At 35.0% G+C, this 24456-nt stretch overlaps 1 protein-coding gene across 1 annotated transcript in view; it reads right to left on the bottom strand.

The window, feature by feature from the left end:
* Window positions 1-2253: 2253 nt before the first annotated feature.
* rps6ka2 (ribosomal protein S6 kinase, polypeptide 2) overlaps window positions 2254-24456 on the bottom strand; it is a 61676-nt gene continuing 39473 nt past the window's right edge. The window contains exons 8-21 of the mRNA XM_082154469.1: window positions 24281-24423; window positions 22189-22259; window positions 21903-21991; window positions 20367-20431; window positions 20174-20276; window positions 19673-19803; window positions 15988-16113; window positions 15713-15802; window positions 12685-12843; window positions 11889-12050; window positions 11087-11163; window positions 9355-9472; window positions 7162-7299; window positions 2254-4053 (exon numbers count right to left, since the gene is read on the bottom strand). Of these exons, the coding sequence (XP_082010595.1) occupies window positions 3928-4053; window positions 7162-7299; window positions 9355-9472; window positions 11087-11163; window positions 11889-12050; window positions 12685-12843; window positions 15713-15802; window positions 15988-16113; window positions 19673-19803; window positions 20174-20276; window positions 20367-20431; window positions 21903-21991; window positions 22189-22259; window positions 24281-24423 (1598 nt within the window). The 3' untranslated portion in view covers window positions 2254-3927. The remainder of the gene's footprint in view (window positions 4054-7161; window positions 7300-9354; window positions 9473-11086; window positions 11164-11888; window positions 12051-12684; window positions 12844-15712; window positions 15803-15987; window positions 16114-19672; window positions 19804-20173; window positions 20277-20366; window positions 20432-21902; window positions 21992-22188; window positions 22260-24280; window positions 24424-24456) is intronic.

The following is a 24456-nucleotide window of genomic DNA, read 5'->3' as shown; positions in this document are numbered from 1 at the left end:
TATACATTTTATTTAGAATACATAATGTCATGTTTGTCAAAAGATTCTGCGTCGGCAAGCCGTTTTAACATTTAATACTTTGAACCGACTAGTATCTATTTTCATGCTACTAGTACTTATTTTTTAGACACTAGTATCTATTCCATTAAGTACTAGTACTTATTCATTAGCTACTAGTGCTTATTCATTAGCTACTAGTGCTTATTCATTAGCTACTAGTACTTATTCATTAGCTACTAGTACTTATTCATTAGCTACTAGTGCTTATTCTTTAGGTACTAGTGCCTATTCTTTAGATACTAGTGCTTATTCTTTAGGTACTAGTACCTTTTTAAAGATACTAGTACTTATTCATTAGATACTAGTTCTTATTTATTAGATACCTATTCATTAGATACTAGTTCTTAATTATTATACTAGTGCCTATTAAATAGTACTTATTCAATAGATACTAGTACTTATTCATTAGTTAGGCTACTAGTATTTATTATGTACGAGTACTTATTCATTAGATACTAGTACTTATTTCAATAGTGACTAGTAACTATTCTTTTGTTAATAGTAATTTCATTTTTTGCCATTGACTTCTATGGGGATCTGTCATTCAGATATCAACTATTCAGTTCTGACTAATGTATTCCAATTGTGACTAGTACATATATATTAGATACTAGTAGTTATTCATTAGGTACTAGTGCTTATTTTTTACATACTAGTGCCTATTACTAGATACTAGTACTTATTCAATACATACTAGTACTAAGTCATTAGATAGTACCTATTAAATAGATACTAGTATCTATTAATTAGCTAGTACTTATTCATTAGATACTAGTACTTATTCATTAGATACTAGTACTTATTCATTAGATACTAGTGCCTATTCATTAGATACTAGTACTTATTAATTAGCTACTACTTATTCAATAGATACTAGTGCCTATTTATTAGATACTAGTATTTATTCCAAATGTTACTAGTAAGGTTTTTTATTTTACTAGTAAGATTTTTTCTGACTATAGTCAAAACATAAGACTAGTAAAATAGCAGTTGTGACTAGTAAAATAAGAATAGTTACTAGTAACAATTACAAAAGATACTAGTGTCTAATAAATAGGTACTAGTATCTATTGAATAAGTACTAATAGCTAATTAATAAGTACTAGTATCTAATTAATAGGTAGTATCTAATGAATAAGTATCTAATGAATAAGTACTAGTAGCTAATGAATAGGTACTAGTATCTATTTAATAGGTACTAGTATCGAATGAATAAGTACTAGTATGTAAAAAATAAGTACTAGTACCTAATAAATAACTACTAGTATCTAATATATATCTACTAGTCACAAATGGAATACATACTAGTCAGAACCGAATAGTTGATATCTGAATGACAGATCCCCATAGAAGTCAATGGCAATTTTTTTTAATTTGTTACTAGTAACAAAAGAATAGTTACTAGTCACTACTGAAATAAGTATTAGTATCTAATGAATAAGTACTAGTATCTATTTAATAGGTACTAGTATCTATTGAATAAGTACTAGTATCTAATAATAAGTACTAGTATCTAATTAATAGGTACTATTATCTAATAAATACGGACTAGTATCTAATGAATAAGTATTAGTACCTAAAGAATAAGCACTAGTATCTAAAGAATAGGCACTAGTAGCTAATGAATAAGTACTAGTACTTAATGGAATAGATACTAGTATCTAAAAAATAAGTACTAGTAGCATGAAAATAGATAATAGTAGGTTGAAATGATTAAATGTTAAAACGGCTTGCCATAAGCGTGCGTACGTGCTCTAGTATGTAAGAACGAGCCTATGATTGAATCTGGAAATAAAACTAAATAACTGAGAAAAATGAGAAATAGTCCTCAGATGCCATGTCCGTAATTTATGGCAAAACATTTAGCGTTAATTCGATCTCAAATAGATTAATTAAAAAGTTATAACTGCTAGCCTATCATCAACTGTAGGCCTATTACCAACATTCTTCGAAATATCTTCTTTCAACAGAAGAAATAAACTCATACAGTTTTGGAACAACTTGAGGGTGAGCAAATGATGACAACATTTTCATTTTTGGGTGAACAAACATTTTTGGGATAGTTCACCCAAAAATGAAAAAATGGTCATCAGAGCTTCTTTTCGGAAAAGGTGTTTATCATATTCATTCAAAAATACTGGACTGGTCTTCAATCTAGAGAGTCATTTTTTATCATACAAAATTAAGGTTATTTTCATCTGTACTGATATCTTTAAACTTTCAGAGGCTGCTACAAATTGTGTATGGCATGCAAACAAAATGTCAGATTATTCTTAATTAAACAGAGTGCTATGTGTGGAGAGCAGATCTTCTAATTAATACATGGTTATTAACTAATGCATGGGCAAGTTGGGTTACACTTTATTTCGATGGTCTAAATTTGACATTCTACTATTAGTAACTTTGCACCTACATATCAACTAACTCTCATTAGAGTAGACTGTAGTAGACTGTTCGGTGTTAGTGTTCGGGTTAAGTTGACATGTAGTTGCAAATATTCTGTATGTCTGTTGGGGAGCATCAAAATAAAGTGTTAGCAGATATTAAGCAGAATAGTCCCAAGTGGTAGCTGACATGTTGCAAAGTTACTTATAGTTAGTAGAATGTCTAAAGTGGGCCATCGAAATAAAGTGTTAGTGCAAGTTATGACTTCTGATGGAAGAATGATATAATATTGGTTAAGGTCATCTCTCACATCATCTAACAGAAGATTATAATGGATAAATGTAAGTGTATTAGATGATGACCTCAGTACATAAAAAGCATGTCATGTGTTTTCAAGATCATTGATCCAAATCCTTAACAATATGTTAGATACATTTTGGTCGTCTAGTTCAAACTATATTTTTTCACTTTTTTTTTAACATTTCTATGAAAGTGAAAATACATGCACATGTTTATATTCTAAACTTTATTTCATTATCATTGTTCAATAAATCTAGTGCAAATGTGTGGCACTTGTTTAGGTTTCGTGCTTATGCATAAAGGTCACTTAAAAATAATTAGATAAAAAAATGTATCTTCAATAAACACATAAATAAAGAAATAAACAGAAATAAAGATAAACGTGCATATCAACAAATAGATTTATAAATAATCAAATAAATAATCAAATAAATAAACAAATCAACCAATTTGGTCCAAATATGCAAGATGAAAAAAAATATATAAACAGCTGTTTTTGTAAAAAGTCTCAGCATTACATAAGACCAACAATCTAGTAAAACTGGGGCATAAAGAAAGCAACTAGTAAAACCAAAACCAAAATGACATTAAAGATGTTCTTTGTGCTTTCATTAGCATGTTAGAACCATTTGTTTGTCATAAAAATACACACTGTACATGGCATGCATGTTCAAAAAGATGCTAATAATGCTGGCACATTAAAGGTGCAGAACTGTCACCATAAAAGAACAAAGCATCTTCAGCTAACTTCTACATGGCTCTAATTAAAGTGTCTGCAGCAAGTAGTAGCAACCTTTATGAACGACTGGATTTCCGACTGACTGCACCTTGGGAAAGATAACTGTGATCTTTGCTATAAAAGGAAACACTCCATGATGCTACACTCCAGAGTGTTCACAGGGGTGGCACACACACACACACACACACACACACACAAAACAGCGCAGCACTCTGAAAGATCAGTTTTTGAGCACTGACAGCTGTGATGTTTGCATCAGGCCCTCATCAATCTCGACATCAGTGGAGTCAGGTCATTTGTCTCTCTTTGGAGATCGCTGTGACACTCTGTGATCAATCCAATTGTTCCACTCTGCTCCGGATGCTCGTCTGGAACCTTGTCCGAAAGCCTGGGCGCTCTGACATTTCTTAAAGCTGTAGACGCTCCTGTGTCTGGCTGAAGTGCTATAGACGAGTGGATGTTAGTCTTTTCATGCCTCTTCTCTGAGCCAAACTGGAAGAGAGCACTGGTTCCAGTTTTGGGGCTTGAGGAGATCGATTCAAAGCGGAGTATGTGGCAGCCATCGCCCCCTACCAAATGATGTCATAGATTAAATTAATATATCATGAATTATACAGTCAAAACATTAGATGAAACCCAAAAAGTACTATCTGTGAAAATTCAAAGTGACATTTAAAATTGTGTATGCAACAATATTTCATGTTAGTTGCCTGACGTTGACAGTATGTACACTATTGTTCAAACGTTTAGGGTTTAAAGGATAGTTCACCCAAATATGAAAATTTGGTAATTATTTACTCACCCTCAAGTTTTTCCAAACCTGTATGAATTCCTTTCTTCTGCTGAACACAAAAGAAGATATTTTGAAGAACGTTTGTAACCAAAAAGTTGATGGATCCCAATTGACTTCCATAGTTTGTGGAAAAAAATACTATGGAAGTCAATGGTGCCCCACAACTGTTTGATTCTCTGTTGATTATTTTGTGTTCAGCAGAAGAGAGAAATTCATACAGGTTTGGAACAACTTGAGGGTGAGTAAATGATTACAAAATAATACAAAATTGGGCCCTTTAAGGCCCATTCACACAAAGGGTGATAGCTATAATGATAACGGTAAAAATATTGTTCTAAAAATCGTTCTAAATATAAAAGAATAGAGAGTCCACACACCACAACTATAATGATAAAGGAACAGAGACACGATATCGTTGGAATCACTTTCAGAATATTTTTTTTCCATCTGATGAACGATAAAAACATTGACAGCCAATCAAAATCCATCCTGCTTTAAAGAGCTCGAGCAATTAAAGCGGCAGACGGCAAAACTGCACCGTGCTTAAAATAAACAGAACGAAGTCCGCTGGAGTGGCCGCTAATAGTTATCCTTATACTGTAGTTATTGTTCTTGGTGTGAATGGGCCTTTAGTACGATTTTTTTAAAGGAATTAATACATTTACTCAGCAAGGATGCCTAAAATGAATCAAAAGTGACAGTAAAGTATTTTACATTGTAGATTTCTATTTAAGACATTCTGTTCAATTTAGCCTAAGTTTCTCTTCATCAAAGCATCCTGAATTTTTTAAAAAAATCAGTTTCCAAAAAAAAAAAAGAAGTAAGCAACTGTTCTCAACATAATGGGCGAATTCCAAACAGCATTTTTGCACCCTTGAAGGGCACTTCGGGAAGGGGACGTTCCAAATGAAAGTGAACAACAGAATCCTTTCACAAAGGGCCCTTCCATAAGTCCGCTCATGCAATGGTCACTTCAAGGAAGTAGTTTTAGCGTTTATGGCAAATCCTTACAATTCATTTTTAAGCTAGATAGTGGGCGAGTTTGAGTTAACGTAAAGATAATAATTCAAGTTGTATGTTCTTATGTTATTACACACATTTTTGTCATTCATTCCATATGAAGTGTAAATTAGTTTCATAGGTAAAAAATGTGTTCAATAGTAGATACATTGTAAATGAAAAGAAGAGATGGAAAGTTTTAAAGGGCTTAAAGGGCTGCTCTTCAGAGTAGGACACAGGGATGCTCGCTTCCGATTGGAATTCGCTCAATATCTTAACAATAATATTGAGCAGCAATTCAGCATATTAGAATGATTTCTGAAGTATCATGTGACACTGAATACTGGAATAATGGCTGATGCATATTCTGCTTTGTCACCACCACAAATTACTTTATGTGATATCCTCTATATTTCTATTTCTGTATTTCTCAACAAAAAAATAAATAAACTTGTGGCAAAAAAATTTAAATAAATTCACAATATAATTTTTCTGTAGTATAGTTATGACTCCAGAATATCAGGTATCATTAAGGATTATAATGATCACCAGAATTGTTTATTTCCTTTCCAATTCCAAGTCTAAAGAACTGGGCCCGGTTTCCCAAAGTGTTCTTATCTCTAAGTAGTTCTTAACCTATTCCTTAACCTCTCTCTTAACCTTATGGGACGGTTCCCGAAACGTTCGTACGCTAAGTATATCTTTTGTAAGTCACACTTTCGTAAGGTTGGTCTGGACCACTCTTAGCTTTACCTTATCACTGTTGCAGGTCTATATGAATATAATTCTGAAGTGTTAATACACCCAGACAGTGTTCAGTTAGGCTAATTCAAGTGTTTTCATGCAAAGAATAAAATTGTCATTACACTGATTATTTTTTTAAATTATATTATTATACAATATTATTAATTTAATTAAAACGCTCTTTTAAAGGCCAGTGAAAGCATAGGCTACTGTCAGTTAAGTCCTATTCGGACGCTAATATTGTTTCTCATGGGCTCGTCGTATTTTAAACATTTACTGGGGTAAGTCGGTGATTTTAGTGCCGTCCGAATCCATAATATTAGTGTTTTTCTCACCCAACCCGCGTAAAAATCCCTGGCCAAATTAGTACCTTCTGTTTTTTGACAAACAGGTCGTGTGGTAATTTAATTGCCGTCTGAATCCACATCTCTGAGTTTACAAGAGATTCGAAATTCACGGTTTAAATCCTTTTTGATCACTACCGAGCACCGTACGCAAGATGTAAACTTTTATTACTGAAATGCTGGAAAGTATTTCCAAGAACAATATTTCATCGCAGCTCCACCTCAGCGAACAAAAATGGGAAAGAGAAGAAGGCACGTAAATTTTTGAAAAGGTTATTGTGGCAGCAATATATGTTACAATTTTAAAATATGTAGGCTAGGTTATAGGCTATTATAGTTTGGATTATTTTTTATAATATCCAATAATCATAATAAATGCAATTTCAACTATTTCTGAAGTGCTTCTCTAATAAAGAACACCACTTTCTCACATAAACAGCCCCTGCACGAGAGAATAATTGATTCTCGAGCCATCGATTTAAACCAATTCAGCACCATCGCCACGGACAGCGCCGGGTAACGTCGCACGTAAGAAGGTATATCTTAAGCAGCTTTCTAAGGTATAGTTCGGGGAACACACTTAGGAACATAAACAAATTTGGTAAGATATATCTTTCGAGTCTTCTTAGCACGCTAAGAGTGAGCGTTATCGGGAAACCGGGCCCTGTTTGTTTGTTGAGGTGTAAGTGTGTTTGTTTGAAGTGGCACAGATGCAGTTTCACAGGAAAACATGAGGTGTCAGTATTGCTCTTTGACAGTGGAGAGCAGAGACGGGATGATAGTCACAGGAACTGTACCTTCACCAGTTGCACGTCCTGTCTGATCAGCTGGCTCTGAGATAACTCATCACGGTTCACTATCCAGGGATGTCTGAGAACAAGAGGTGCCGTCAGCCGCTGATGAGGGTCCACGTGTAGCATTTTAGTGACAATGTCCTGTTCAAAGATGACAAAAAAAAAAATATTACTTTTTTTTTTTGGTTGGGATTTCTGAGGCATTTACTGTATGTACCATCTCAATATGGTTTAATAAGAGTTGATGGTAACACTTTGCAATAAGGTTTCATTAGTTAACATTGTATTAACTAACATATGAACAACATTTGTTACAGTATTTATTAAAGTCCCCCTGTAGTGAAAATCAAGTTTATGTTGTTTATATGTCTATGTGGTGTTTTTAATATGCTTTAGGACAAACCATGTGCAATTTCATAAGTCAACACCATTGCTGAGTATTTTCTCTTTAAAACTGCAGACTCAATCAAAGACAGTCTCAAAATCGCTAGTGTTTCTGACGTCACTAACTACCTTGTCAAGTCAAGTCACCTTTATTTATAAAGCGCTTTTTACAAAACTGATTGTTTCAAAGCAAGACTTTAATCTTTTTTTAATGTTAGTTAATAAACAGTTAATGTCGTTCGTTGTTTGTTCATGTTAGTTCACAGTGGTTGTCATGGCCTAGTGGTTAGGGAGTTGAACTGGTAACCCAAAGGTTGCTGGTTCGATTCCAGAGCCGGTGGGAAATGACTGAGGTGCCCTTGAGCAAGGCATCTAACCCCTAATCGCTCCCCGGGCGCCACACAAAGGCTGCCCGCTGCTCTGGGTGTGTGTATCCACGTTTGCAGTGTATGTGTGTGTTAACTACTCACTACTCTGCTCCTAATGTGTGTGCATTAACTTGGATGGGTTAAATGCAGAGGTCAAATTCCAAGTATGGGTTACCATACTTGGCCGTCACGTGTCACTTTCACTTTCACTTTCACTTCAGTGCATTAACTAATGTTAATAAATAGAGCTTTTGATTTTAATAATGTATAAGTAAATGTTGAAATTAACATTCATTTATATTAATAAATGCTTTAGAAGTTTTGGTTATTCTTAATTCATGTTAAAGTAGTTAACTAATGCTAACTAATGAAACTTTATTGTATGGAGTTGATAGGTTAAGTTAATTTCTGTAAATCAATTCAAATCAATTTCAATAAAACAATAAAAAATGATTTGTTTGTGTCATCGCTCAAAAATGATCATGGACATCCTGCATGGGTTTTATTGCATTTACATTGCCTAAATAACATGATGTCTATTACTGTGAACAGTAATATTGATATAATCTTGGTTACCAGTCAAAAGTTTTGAATAATTAGTTTTACAAAAATACTGTTAAAAACATATTACAGTTTAGTCAAAATGGCAATATTGGGAAATATTACTACAGTTTTAAATAACTATTTTCTGTTTTAATATATCTGAAAATGTAATTTATTCCAGTGATCAAATCTAAATGTTCAGCATCATTATTCCTTTCTTCAGTGTCAAATGATCCCTCAGAATCATTATAATCATTATAGTACGCTGATTTTTTGCTCAATTATTATCAATTACTTTTGGTACTCAATTATTAACAATGTTTCTAATAACGAAAACATTTTTGCTGCTTAATATTTTTGTGGAAACCGTGATACACTTTTATACAGTCCTTTTTGAATAATAGTATTAATTTCTTTATCTTTTTAATCTTACCCTAAACTTTTAAATGGTCGTGTATCATGGTTTATACAGAAATATTAAGCAGTAAAAACTGATATCGACATTGTTAAACAATAAGAAATGTTTTTTGAGCACCAAATCAGCACATTAGAATGATTTCAGAAGGATCAAGTGACTAAAAAAAGGAATAAATTACATTTGGAAATATATTCAAATAGAAAACAGTTATTTTAAATTGTTTTTTTTAAATGACAAAAATCTCAATTATTACAAACTTTTGACAGGTAGTGTAAATAAATATAAATCTAAAAATGATTACACGTGTTACTTATGTTCATTTAGTGAAAAGAAGTGTGAAATACATGTCTTGATTATTTTTCACTGGATTTTACGTCTTGTATTAAACAACAAAAATTGTTAACAAACATATTGAATATAGACAAAAGGCAGATTAATATTGTGATGCTCATTTTCCAACATGTAGAAACTGTGCAAGCTGACCTTGGCTGCGTCAGACACTGTGTCCCAGTTGCCTCCTGAGAGGGCAAACTTCCCACTGCCAATGCGAGCCAAGATCTCCTCCGGTGTGTCGTCAGGGCCGTTAGCGAAGGGAGTGAAACTGTGGGACAGATTGAGTGCTGCTGAGTGTGTGAAACAACTTGTGAATGTGCCCTTTCAGAGAAAGGGTGAGAAGAGAAAGAAACATTTTAATACCCCCATTTCCACTGAGTTATTTTTAGCGAACACATATGGCTAGGTTGGAAGAGCAAGATGATTTTTTTTTAAATGTTCTGATTACACAGAGGTTTAAAGCTCAATCCATAGTCAGGAACATTAAATTGAGAGAGCTTCTTGGCTTCTGATAGCTCTAGCATTGTGTTCAGAACAATTACTCTGTGACTCGACCCGGCTTACCTAGTAATCCCCTCATCCGGGCAATGGGGGAAGATGCTCTACATAGGGTTTTGATCTGTTTGTGTTGATAAGTCACTCATAATTTTGTAGAAAATTAAGGTTGTGCTCCTAGGTCATGTGGGTAGATGATTTTTATTGATGGTAGAAAGAGGCATGCTTACATAGCATGCCTAGATGAATACTGTCAGTTCATTTAGAGCAACAAATAGAATCTGTTCATATTTCGATTAGTAAACATGAATGGGTGCATGCGACCGTTAGATTAGATCAATCAAGTATAATGGACTATTATTATCATTTTACTAGGAGTGGTTTTCTTACTACTACTTTTGAACTATACTGTAGTGTAAAATTGTTATCCGGTTTGGGCCTAGCTACTTATTCTTTATTATTACTATTTTTCCACATATAACATGAAAGGTCACAAAATAGTCACATGGGAATTATGTAATGACCACAAAAACAAATCAAATATTTCATCATCGAGCTTCTGAAATCTTTTTCTAGATTCCAGCTCTGCTGGGGCAGATGAGGTGCATTTTGGGATGCTTTTTTTTAACACTATTGAAGATTCACATGTATGCTAAACAATGACTCCTTCTCCTTCATTATCTCGGCTATTTAACTGTCTTTATTAAACTACTGTATAGTTTATTTCAAAACATATGTAGATAACATTTATATTTGTCTATAAAACTAATTAGACCTGAACGTTTTCATATCATAAGAAACAAAAATGCAGTAAAATGTTTACAAACTTTTGTCTTGTAGTGATTATACAGTATATTTATACTTCATACTGTTCAAAACTTTGGGACTAGTAAGATTTGTAAGATGTTTTTGAAAGAAGTTTCTATTTGAACAAAAACATTGTCTATATATTGTCAAATATTATTAAAACTATAAATAATTGTTCTAAAATCTAGTATATTTTAAAATGTAATTAATTTTTGTGGTGGCAAAGCTGAATTTTCAGCATCATTACTCCAGTCTTCCTTGTCACACTTCAGAAATCATTCTAATATGCTGATTTAGCGCTCAAGTAACATTTATTATTATTATCACAACTGCAAGCAGTTATAACACTGTGATATTTTCTTTTTCAGGATCCATTAATAGAAAGAATGGGATTTATTTTAAATAGTTTTTGTTTGTAACAATTTAAAAGTCTTTACTGTCACTTTTGATCAATTCATATACTGTATATGTATGAGTATATATATTTAAATAATAATAAAAAAGATCTTACTGACCGCAAACATTTGAACTTTAGTTTATATGTAATATATAAAATATATCCAGTTAAGACTCAACTTACCCTGCCAGCATGGTGTAGAGTAAGATTCCCAGACTCCAGATATCACAGGCAGCATCATATCCCTGTTTCTTCAGGACCTATATGAATCACAGGTTTGTTGTTGTTTCATAATATCATAAACAGATCATAAAAAGCACACTTTTTTTCAAACATTTCAGCATATTTTTAATGTTTAAACAATACACATACACAATTGTTATTTTAACCCTGAGCCCAAATGATCACCGCTTTGTTGTTTTTTTGTTTTTTGTTTTTTTATTAAATGAATGTACTATATTATAGTTCGATATTTTAGTTTTATTTTAGGGGATTTATGGTACTAAGTTTTATTTATGCAGTAGTTATAATCCATTTACAGTATCTTTTTGAGTTTAGCATAGATTTTGAGCATAGATCTGAAAATTGTATTTAACTTAAACTCTCATAAATCTAAAATTATTTGGAGCACAGACTTAAGTTTGGTCTCTTTTTAAAGAAGACACTTGGCAGATTATTGCTAAAGTGAAAGATTGAAAAAGTGAACTTTAAAAAAAGTTTTACAAAAAATGTACTTCTGTCATCTTGTTTCAATAAAACCTTTACCAAGTTTCATTCCATTTATAATAATACCATTTATAAAAATAATAATTCAAAAAAAATTCGGTCAAAAATGACCAAAGAGCACCAGAGGGATAAATAATTTATAATTAAATAATTTAAGGGTTAAATGTGTATGACATTTACAAAAATTGAAAAATGCAGTTTTTTTTTTAGATGAATAAATCATAACAGCACAGAAAAAGATAAATGGATACAAAAGTACCTCTGGAGCCACAAAGTTTGCAGTGTAGCACGGTGTCATGAGCAAACCATTTTCAGCCCTCAACTGTTTGGCAAAGCCAAAATCACAGATTCTGATGGACTCTGGGTCGCCTGTTTCATCGACATACAGGATGTTACTGGGTTTCAAGTCTCGATGCACAACCTGAACACAGAAGTAGAAACAATGATGCAGTAAATGCTACAATGTGACTTAAAAGTGAACAAAATATGTGTAATTTGTTGGAATAGAGCTTTTATTGTACATTTACCATAGCAACTGAACAACTAACTATTTAGGGCCCTATCATACCCGGCGCACTCTGCTTACACACACAGGGCACACAAACATGCCAAATATGAATTTGATTAATTTGATTAATTAATATTACAATGTAAAAGATTAATAATGTGTACATAAAGATATGGTGGAATACGGCTTGTCCCGTAGATGGTCTGCTCGCGATTTAACCCCGCACACGAGCAGATCCGTTTGCGCTCTGGAGACGCGTGTTCAGTCTTTCCACTTGCAAATTCCGTCATGTAAATAGCGAATCCGCCATGTGCGAGCGCAACTGGCTTTTAAAGGGAATGGGAGATGAGACTCTGATTGGTTTATTGCACTTTATGCCCAAAACACACCCATTACTCATTATGAGAATAGAGACAACCCTTTTAGACCATGCGCGCCGACCATTTTTCTAAGTGCACTTGCGCTAACCCTAACTCTGCGCTTTAGACCATGAGCTTAGATCCTTAAAATAGGGCCCTTAGTGTCCCCTGTGATCACACAAACTGACCCCCTGTGAATGCAGATACTCCACAGTCTTGGTGATGGTGCAGAGCACGGCTGAGGTCTCCCGCTCTGAGAAGCACTTCTGCCGCAGGATCCGGTCCAGCAGCTCTCCTCCTCTCATCAGCTCCATCACCAGATACACAAACTTGCCGTCATCATAGACCTGCAGCACACAGCACAACACACTCACTCTCTCCATCACAGTGCACTGATGCAGCTCTCACTCACAGACATGAGCTTATCTAACCACAAAAGATCTGGTGACATTTGCTCAATAGTGATGCAGGTTAACAGGTTAAAAAACATTTCAAATTATGTTACTGGGCTGCAGTGTTTTGTAAAATTCTGAATTCCTTTCCGTCCAATAATTTAAAATTGATTTTCAACACACAACAGAGGAGTTTCATTAGTCCATTAGCTAATTTGGACTAATTATTTATTTATTTGAAACTAAAGGGCTAATCACACCATTTTTAGACCTAACTTTATGAAAATTAATATTGCGTAACACTTTAGTTTAGGGTCCAATTCTCACTATAGTTGGTTATTAGCATGCATATTACTAGGATATTGGCTGTTTATTAGTACTTATAAATCACATATTAATGGCTTATTCTGCATGGCCATATTCGACATCCCTTAATCCTGTCCAATACCCAAACTTAACAACTACCTTACTAACTATTAATAAGCAGTAATTAGGAGTTTATTGAGGCAAAAGTGGTAGTTAATAGTGAGAATTGGACCCTAATCTGAAGTGTGACTGAATATTGATATCAAAATTGGAATCTATAGAGGGTTTGCACATGATGTCACAGTAGGCGATTTTGTGATAAAATCATACCCAAGGTTATATAATGTATTGACAACTCATCAATTCAATATTTTCCATCTTACATTCTGCATAACTGTAAAGTTTTGGTCAGCATGTATTAAACAGACATGATGAGCATTGTGTTCTACAAACGGGGATGGTTAGATAACATAGACAAACCCAGTTTTCCTTACAAAACAAGTTTAGATGGATAGATAAAAAGATAGGAGCACAAAGAACTTCTAAAATGGATTCAGTTTACACAGCAGAACTCTGTATCGTCTGCCTGACAATAACAGCGGACAGCTATCCAGAGAACTTTAAAAGTTTCGACAAAATATATTGAAAAAAACCAGAGTATTCATTGATGTCCTCGTCACTTTAATTTCGCCAACAAATCCTGTCTTAAAGTGCGAACAAGTGTCAAGTCAAGTCAAACTTAATTATATAACGCTTCACAATACACATCGTTTCCAAGAAGCTTTACAGAAAGTCATAGCCAAGGTTGGATGATATGATGATACAATGGCAAAAAAAAAATATGTGTGAAAATGATTCTTCATGCTCCCTCCTAACTATTCTTTCACAATTTGAGCCTGATGAATCTTGACAATGTCATACTGGAATATGGCCATGACGTGTCTTCCTACATGGTTGTTTAAGAAATGAAAAGCTACACACTCCATCAATTAGGGTTAGAAGAACTTTTGCCAAACATATAACTACTGGAAACATAATAACCACTGCAATAATGATCCAGTCATTGACTCTTAAGCATTTGCCTATTTAAATTATTTTTTAAATCAGTGCAGTGTATATAACAATGAAACAAGTAATCATTCTGATTTAGATCTACCTATTGTATTTATAGTGTTGTCTAACAGATAAAGCGTTCAAAGTTAATGTATTTTCCCCTGGTGTCGAAATTAGGTACATATATATGTCAGGAAACTCGATTCCTGGCCACATGTCAATGTCAATGGACCACTGGTTCTTTGGCTAGTTGTTGCAAGGATCACTGTCAAGTCCAAATGCTTTTAATTTAAGCAGATACACGTTTTTGCAGTTTCCCCTATTAAAGCCAGTCATGTTGCAGGATGTTTTGCAACTTATTCTGCTGAGGGGGCGTGACATCATTGACACTTCCCATAAATCCTGATGTACTTGTTACATCATGAGAAGAATGGCATCTACGCTAATTTTAGTGTCTGTGTTTATCCCGAGGTTTTCCCGCAGCCTGCCGGATCCAGGCCGTTTCCAGATCTGACGAAGGCCCTTCGCCTGGACCCGATGACAACGCAGTGCTGAAGTGCCAACTAGTCTCTCCCTATGGAGGATCCCTTTCCCACTCTATAGATAAAGCGTCGTCGGGAAACTCAATTTGCGTATCTACCCCGAATTGATAAAATAAAATAAAATTCTGAATTAAAACTATAAGGAAACACCAGTAATTTGTTTAGGCTTGGTTTGTAGGGAATTCCAAACCTGCACACATATATTCAAACGCACATAACTATAGAACCAATTCTTAATGCGCATCTGAACGCCATCAGCGTTTCTCACAGGATCGCGTTTAAAGTCTGTGTAGAGAGAATGGTGTCGTCTTAGCGGCCCCTAATTTAATAACAAATGATCGTTGCGACGGAAGCGAATCAATCAAAACCAACTTTAGCTGGAAAATAACTTTATTAAAGAACCGCTATAAAGCCAAAACAATCTAACGTTAAATTATACATTTATCTCTGTAAAGCTGCTTTGAGACAATCTACATTGTTAAAAGTGCTATATAAATGAAGATGACTTGACTTGACTTGACATCAATGCATACCCTTTTGATTGACTATATAAAATATATAGTAAATTAGAGTATTCTGGGAAATTAAGCATTCTTATATTTGGTCAATTTAAAAAAAATAATGTTTTAGTTAATTTAATAAACATAAAAATGGGCAAAATTGAAATGTATTATTGAAAACGACATTTTATGAAACCGTAATCCACTATTAACTTCTTATAAAACAATATATCTACAATCCAACATAAACCAAAGACAGAAAAGTAAAAAAATAATAATAATCCATGAGTACAGTTTAGAAACACTAAATTTAAATTGCACAACTGTGGCCACAGATTACATGATCAGAAACAGTCTCCTACTAGTTGGGGGTCTCCATAAAACTAAAGTAGCATTTCTTTCTTTTTTCAAATTGTGACTCACATCTTTCAGAGTAATGATGTTTGGGTGCTGGCCGTATCGCAGAAGAATCTCAATCTCTTCAGACGGGTCCTTCTTGGCTCTGTCAATAATCTGAAATGAAGTGGGCTGGTCAAAGCGGTGTCTGATAAAGCTTCGACTGACACTGAATGATGCTGTCCTATATGATAATCCATCAAGAGGCTCTCATGAAACAGCCCCTGCTGTTCTCTAAATAATACTCTGCACTGTGTGTTTTGTCAATCAAAGAGCTTTTAAAGAGTAGATTTTATACTTACTTTAACAGCATACTCCACACTGGTGATTCTATGAACACAGCGTTTGCAGACCGAATACGCTCCAATGCCGATATCCTCCTTCAACTCATAGCCGTCAGTGAAATGAATGTTGTTGCCATGAAGTTGCTGCATTATAAAACAACAACACACATGAAAATAATGATTATTTAATTGATATTAACAGTGATGAAATGGCAACATTACACTAATGTTCCACTAACTTTTGACAGCCAGAATGTGTCTTCATTTTGAACAGCGTGTCTATTCATTGATGATTTATTGCAATCTAATCCAGTGGCATTCATACATTATAAGTGTGGCTTCAGTGTTCAATGTGGCTGACGATTTAGCCCCAAGCAACTTCACAGCACACAATAACTGTCCTCCAGGAGTAACCTGAGGTTAAATGTCTTGCTCAAGGGCACAATGATGATTATTCACATCTCCTTTGAAGGGGTTTGACCATACAACTTTTCACTTACCAGCCTACATCTTTAACAGCACCCCATATATCTGAAATTGACTGAACATTTCACCATCTGGTTTTCTGCAACACATAACACCTCTTATTTTTCAAAAGAGTTTGCATTTGTATTTTTAGAAAAATGTAAATGTACAGACATTCATGTATATTTTGAAAATGTACCATTGACTTTGTTACGATGTTCAATTGCATCACTGTAACATTTAAACTGTGTTTGGCCTCTTCTTTTTTTTAATTAATGAACACAACTATGGCCTTTTTCCCACCACTGAGGTCCCAGAGATCAGGATCCAGTGTATAATAAAAGTTGTGAAATAATTGCCTACTAATAACTGTACTATAGTGCTGCAAAGATAAAATGCCAAGACTTTCTCATCTGAGCTCATCAGCAGTCTAACAGCACTCATCAGTGACTGAACAGTAATATCCAGGGATGTAAACAACTCATTTGGAGCTGTTTTCAACATATTAGGCATACGATTAAGAATGAATGTATGCATATTGTGAATGAATTGTTTAGCATTTCAACTTTGTCACACTTTCTTGATAGCCTTTCAGTAAATTCCCTTACCATCCTCAGGCCTACAATGAACCAGGTAAAAAGTGGCTTAAGTGTGTGTTTTTTAGGACAGTCATTTAGCCTTTTAAAATATGTTTGCTATAATATACACAGGGTGCATATTATACACCCGTGTATAATATTCGTGTCTTCTATATTATACACAGTTTCTAAAACTGTATATAACAATTTTTTTATTTCTTCCTTTAATTTTCTCTGTTTGACAAGAAATAACCATGTGTCTGCATATTAATAGGTCAATGGCTGGTCTGTGCTTAAAATGTAAAGGGATAGTTCAGGAAAAAAAAAGTAAAAAAATATGTGAAATGTCCATTTAACTTTTGAGCAATTTTTTAACACTTTTTTTTGTGTACTTTTTTTTCCCCACTGACACAGACCAAAAAAAGCTAAAGCTATTGTTATCCAAAATTTGCCCTCTAGACATTTGCCCTCTAGACAAATTTTAAGCACGCTCAGTTTTTGGACCTCTCTGTTTCTAAAACCCTGTGGATAAAAATGCACAGAACCTAAACTTCCCAAAAACTTTAACACCATTCTTTTGCTGCCTTGCAAGCACTGCTTTTTTCCTTCGGGAAATACAAATCTAGTCTTCAATGCTTTGTAACAGTGCATGGAGCTAAAAGTGAAAAGTGAAACTGACATATATACGTCAAATATGCAAATAATCGACAGCATGTTCAGGTGAACGAAACGCCTCCCCAAACCAAAAGCAATTCACAGCACAGGTTTAGAAATCTTCCACAAATAGCTGCACTCATGCATCTTGATGAGCTCTATCAGAGTAAGTTAATATCGTATGCTCGGCAGATGCCACATCAGATCAGAATGACGGCACCGCAGAACAGACATCTGCTCGTGTGTCAATGTGCCCCCGCCAATCAATACATCTCATTCCGGTCACTGCCACGTCAGCTCAGACACTTCAATAAAGTAGCTCCTCAGGTATGAACCATCTGGCAGAATTAGTTCAGATTATGTAACATGGGTCTCCTTTTTCCGTTCTCTTTCTTCTCATTTTTGTGCTGTGCTACACAACAGTACTTCCTGGAGGAATAGGTCTGAATCAACTGCAAAACAACTTTGGCTAGGCTGACTGCATTATTTCCTGTATGTTAGTGACTAGCCGTCAATATAGCGCAGCATGCTTTAGTGAAATATTGATTGGTTCTCATCACTTACTTGTATCATCATGACCAAAGAAACATAATTTGTGCATTTTCTGAAGGAATGGAAGTGGTTTTGCCAGTGCAAAACTGTTGCCAGTGTTGTGGGTGGTTACTAAGGTACTGCTATGCAGTTGCTGAGGTATTTTGAGTCGCTCAGTTGCTAAGGTATTCAAAGTGCTGCAGTTTTTGAGTCTGTTTTAACATGTTGCTACAGTTCCCTAGTGAAAAATAAATATACTAAAATGTATTTGAAATACAGTACATTTATGTTATGCTAAGTATACTACAAATACATGTACATGTTTATTTGCTTAATATAAATACACTGCAATTGTACTTTTGGTATACTAAATTGGTATACTTAAAGTCTGCTATATTGGAACAACTAATTTTGAACTTAACTGGAAATAGTGCTGAGGTCCAACTAAAGAAATACTTAAGTATATTTGATTGTGCTAAAGAGGAACTATTGCAAGTATACTTCAGGTGCACTTTAAATATCTTTCATTTAAAGACTGATGTTATACAGAGATCATACTATCCTTACTAATAAGGATATTAAAACACATGTTAGGCTTAATATTAAGAGATGTGCATTGTGCAATAAGGAAGAACTCCAAATTAATTTGTAATTATAGTATTTATATCAGTATGCATCAAGTGATATCTCAGTAAATATGTTAATGGATTTGTAGTATACTTAGTATAAAATTAATGTTTTTTAAATACAACGGTATAGTTTTTTTTTACTATGGTTGCTTAAGTATTTTAAAGTTCCCCTGTGGAGAAATCCAAGCTTTTAATGTTGTTTATATGTCTATGCGGTGTTTTTGATATGCTTAAAGACAAACCATGTGCAAAGTCCATACCACTGCTGAGTATTTTCTCTTCACAATAGCAGTGAACTAAAGACAGTCTCAAAAACACGGTTTGAAATCGTTGGTGTTTCTGATGTCACAAACTACCTTCTAACCAAACAGGTCAACGTGTGATCCTCAACAAGTGGATCTCTGACCTGGAGCGAGTGAGTGGAGGCGGGGCTAATTTGCATATTAATAGTACTGAGTATACTAAATGAGGGTGTACTAAATGCATATTCATAGAAGAGAGTATACTAAATGAGGGTGTAGAGTTACATTCAAGCTATTTTAAGGCATGAAGAATTTGTTTTTCAAGGAAAAAACATTTAAATATGTAATTTTGGTGATCAAAGATTAGTTTTAAGGGATAGAATTACTGACTACAGGGGAACTTTAAGTGTTTTTCTTTTTTACATGCCGCTTTGAGATTGCTAAAGTAATTTGAATGCCATTTTGTTGCTACACTTTGCTAAGGTAGTTAGAAAGATTTTTAGAATAACATTATGCCATTGTTAAGTTTTTTTTAGTATTTTGTTATGGGGTTGTGGATGGTTGCCACAACTTGCCAGAAAGCGACTATCAGAGTCCTGCTCACCTGTACAATGGGGTTTCCAGAGATTTGCTTGATCTCGACCAAAGGTTGTTCTTGACCCAGGTTAGAGGCCACAAAGCTGAAGCCGCGGAAGAGCTGGTGTGCGTTAGCGCTGGCTGGAACACCGGGTGAGTCTGTGGATACATACAGAGAAAAATATATTTAGAAAGGCAAAAAGGACATAGTCTATCTATGAATGGAAACACACAATTGATCCCATCTGAGCAGTATGAATAGTTTGTACTAAGTGGCAGGACCCGAGGGCTCTTGTAAACAGGTTCTGCTGTTTCAGTTCACTCTAATTTGTTTTTGCACTCTCCCTGTGCTTGCAGGGCACAGACTGTTATGTAAGAATAGTTTCCAGCTCGCTGTCTATCACATTGTCTCTGTCATTTAACAGTAAACACTTAAAATGATTCTTCCAGACATTCTTTAAATAAAACGGCAAATGAGTATTGAGTATTAATGAGTATTAATCTGAAAATCAGCTGCAATTTGCATCACCTGTCGGTGTGCGGGATGTAAACTCAGGATCAAAATGAAAGGTGTCCTCTGGTCGGCCCACTGCTGGTTTGAACGGAGGCTTGATTTCTCGTCTGTACAACTTCTGTTAACCAAGAAGACATGGTCACGATTTACACCATTTAGGACACATACGCTAATGCTAAGGGTTTTATATATATATATATATACTTACATTCCAGTCTATTGTTGCAAAAAATATATGCCTTTTGATTTCTTCCACTCCATCAGGTCCTGCGCCTGCAGAACAACATGAGGACAAACATCCAGTCAGGTAACAGATGGGATTCCCATGAAACATCAGTCTATCTGTGAGTCAGACAATTGTTGAAAAACCCTCTTTGAAAATCCTCTATAGCTCAGTTTACCATCCTGCTTGACGTTGCTAACCTTTTAAACCCCCAACAAATAGGAGTTTAAAAATGCTGTGCTATAGTGCACAGCCAAGGGATCCATTTCTTGCATATCCCAGTTAGCCTAACATCTGGCTGCAAAAGCATCTTCCACTGTTGATGGTGGTCATGGCTGAGCTCCATTTGGCTGTGATTGCCATTCTCATTGTAAGAGTGACTTCTCTGATTGGTGGATCTCTCTTCAGGGCTATGGGTAGTGTAGTTTTCAGCAGGAATTTGACAATTAACACATTTTGAAAATTAAGCTGAAATAAGGCTACAGAAGCATATTTCATCACTTATAGAATACGTTCAACAATTTTTAAACAGTGTTATACTGTTGCAATGTCGTAGTATATGTAGACTAACTGTATTCTTTACCACCCACGGACAGTAGGATTGACAGGGGGTGGCGCCAAAGTGCATTATAGGTGTTGAAGTTTTTGGCTAAAGAGAACGCCACAGCCCTTTCTCTGTTTTCTCTGTTCCCCACATGTTTCTACTGCATAGACAGTCAAGTTTTTTAAAAGCATATCTGGCCAGTGGTAATTTACCCCTTATGTCCTGAAAAGTTAATATATGCTATTGCTAAAAATAAATGAATAGGATTTTTGGTTCCGGAAACCTACTGTTGCGCTCCACAATTCCACCTCATTAACTATTCCATGATAACATGCATATAAATTGTTCCCTTTCATTTTAGCATTCAAACTATGTTAGTAGTCATAGTCATACACGAGTGAGTCAGGACTTGATTTGGATGCATACACCTTAACGGGGACAAAAGAATACTAAGCCACGGTCAACATCGGGTCTCTATGGCATTTATCTCTGCCTTATAAATTATGGATACGATTCACCCAGCTAAATTCAATCTCAGCTTGACAAACATTCAGCAGCAGCGTCTGGAAGTCTGACTGCAGTCATTCACACAGGAAATCATCTCTGACTAAAATGAGATTCATGCCCACTGCTGCTGTCATAAGAACAATGTACAATACTATGTTCAACTAAATGAGGTATCACTGTGACCAACATCTGATACATTTATTGAGCTAAGCGTTTCATATTATTTACACTATCCCTGCTGGAGAAATAGTTTAAACTGGTCCTAGCTGGCCCCTAGGCAGCTAGCTGGCCTAGTTTAATGGTTTAAGAATGACCATTCAGCAGAGCAACAGATTGGGAGACCAACTAAACCAATATAGATAAACTAAGACTACTAAACTACAATGGCTGGATTAAGAGGGTCTTCTGTAGGAAGGATGGAGGGTAGGTGAATAATATATTGATATTCTTAGTTATGAACGGTAGCTTACCTAATCTATTGGAAGGGTTTCTTTTGAAGAGAGCCCGCAATAAACTCTGGACTTCAGGGCTAAGGAACTGTGGCATGCCCAGTTTTGCCCTGAGAAAAAAAAGAAAAGAAAAAAACATTTAATCTTTTATTCATTTCTGAAAATAAATAAGACTGTGATGCACAGCCACAAACATCACAAATCCATTTATGAGGACAGTTTATTACAAATCTTTAAACAAACAAACAAACAAACAAACAAAAAAAGAGCCTTTCAGATAATGCACAAATACAACAACAATTCTTACTTGAGAATAAGTGCCATGGTCTCTTTGCGGTCTTTGCCTTGAAACGGCAGGGATCCAGTCAGCATTTCAAACTAGGCACAGTAATAGAAGCATCAGGCTTTGCTCTAGCAAGTTTATTTACGGATGGTACAATAATTGTGTATTCAGCACTGCTTCACAATATCAGCGCATACTAAATCCAAATCTGTCTCCAGTCAGCATGCTTACTCTTATGTAACATTGCTTATGTGAGTGAATTAATTTTAAGGCAAGGATATTTGGAAGTCAGCTAGTTAAATGGGCTGCAGTTTTTAAGTGAGATTCCACAAAACATCGACTGAGACTAGTCCAAATCATGCTTATCAAGTCAAATTTATATAGCGCTTTTCACAACATTTTGCAGATTATAACTGTGCGATAATGCAGTTTATAAATAGTTAACAAAGTAGAACTTTTAACCCAATAATAATTTATCAATTGATTCCAGTCAACAGTCAGTATGTACTGCATTCACTCACAAACTTTCAGTACCACAAAAGGCCACCAACATCAGGTTGTCCTGTTCTAAACTCACTCCTTTGGCTGAGCCAAATTGTGATTTGTCAGCCCAATGGGTCAAGGTTTGGCTGCTTAGCATGGCTCAATTAGCCCCCATTGGTAGATTTGGTGGGGGCTGCTAAGCAGAAATGACATATTTCACTTTTAAACATTTCAAACTCCTTTTAACTGTCTTTGAACTGCTTTTTAAAGTCAGGTGTCATATCCATCTGAGCTCTTGATAAGTGTGCCCCTCTTCAAAAGTTATTTGTTCCAACAAAGTCATTTGCTGCTGAGGAAATGAAATTCTCAAGGGACGTACCCTCATATAGAAGCAATTACCGGCAACAACTCAAGGCAATAATATTGACATTAATAGACAAATCTGTGGCCCAGTGCAGCAGCAGATATCCACTGAAGTCCTTTATCTATTGAGGAAGTGTCCAATCAATATATAATTTTTTAGACTCATTGCTAACTGTATTTTTAGCAACCCCAAAGTTTAGCAACTCTTGCTAATGCTGTGTTCCATTCAAAGTCAGATTTGGGATATTCCTACTTAACATAAGGTGACCAGATTTATCTCTTATCAGACTTATCTGTCTTGTTTTCTCCCCTGTCTTCTGTCCAGCTCACTGATTTGGCTTCGATCCTCATCTGTCACTATCACTCGCATCACATCGCTGGTGAGTCTTATTACATCTGGCAACCACAGAGAAGAACTGGTTTTCTACCTGTTTGACTCACCGGTGTCGCCCTAGTGTTGGGGCATCCTTGGCTCTGTCAACCCTCATGTTAACTGGGCAGAGGGCACCATTCTTGCTTAGTAATCATCTTGTTTTTTAGTGCATGACAGAAATGTATACTTTAATAATGCATCACAATAATCAAATGGTTTTCGAAGTTGTCTTTATTTATAGCAAGTAAACTAACTATAACTTTTTGTTGTTGTTGTTGAATTCTACTTTCATATTATATCTAATGTAACTGTTATTTATGGTCAAATTAAGTTGCCAAAAGCAAGCCAAAAAAAGCAAATAAAAAAGGATTTACCTATATTAATAACATTTTGGCTTGTATCTTAGAAAATATATTAATTAAGTATGGTATGTTCTTTATAATAAATAAACATTTTACTTTGTATGATGTACTATGTATTGTCTTTGGGAAATTCAATATTTTTGATCAATATTAAATCAAAATTTAAGGTTTGATCCAAACCATAAATATAATTAGAGAAAAACTAATAAATCTGGCGGTAACAAATTAAAGTATTTTTTTTAAAGTTGGTTTTCAGTGCATTATTCAATTGTCACTTTCAGGGACAAAAAAAGTAAAGTAAAAATGTGCCTTTCTGAGTTGAATGGAAAGCAGCATAGCAAAGCTAGTTAATGCATTAAAATAACATTAAAACATAGTCTAACACTTGTGAAATGTGCTTAATTTTGCTGTGAGAACCCCACAGATCTACAACCACATTATCCTTCATCCCTAGGCTAGTGCTGCACGTGTTCAATACTTAAACATAGCAGTGCTCACATAGCCGTCTATGATCACAATCTGCAAGGGCACTTACCATTAAGACTCCAAAGGACCACCAGTCAGCACTTTGAGTGTGACCTCGTCTATTGACAACCTCTGGGGCCATGTACTCGATCGTCCCACAGAATGAGTACGCTCGTTTGTCATGGTCGATTGCCTCTTTGCTCAGTCCAAAATCTGAGAGAGCAGAGAAGATATTAAACCATCAAC

Source organism: Leuciscus leuciscus (genome assembly GCF_965113295.1).
Source record: "Leuciscus leuciscus genome assembly, chromosome: 22".
NCBI classification, from domain to species: domain Eukaryota; kingdom Metazoa; phylum Chordata; class Actinopteri; order Cypriniformes; family Leuciscidae; genus Leuciscus; species Leuciscus leuciscus.
This window is presented reverse-complemented; position numbering and strand designations above follow the sequence as displayed.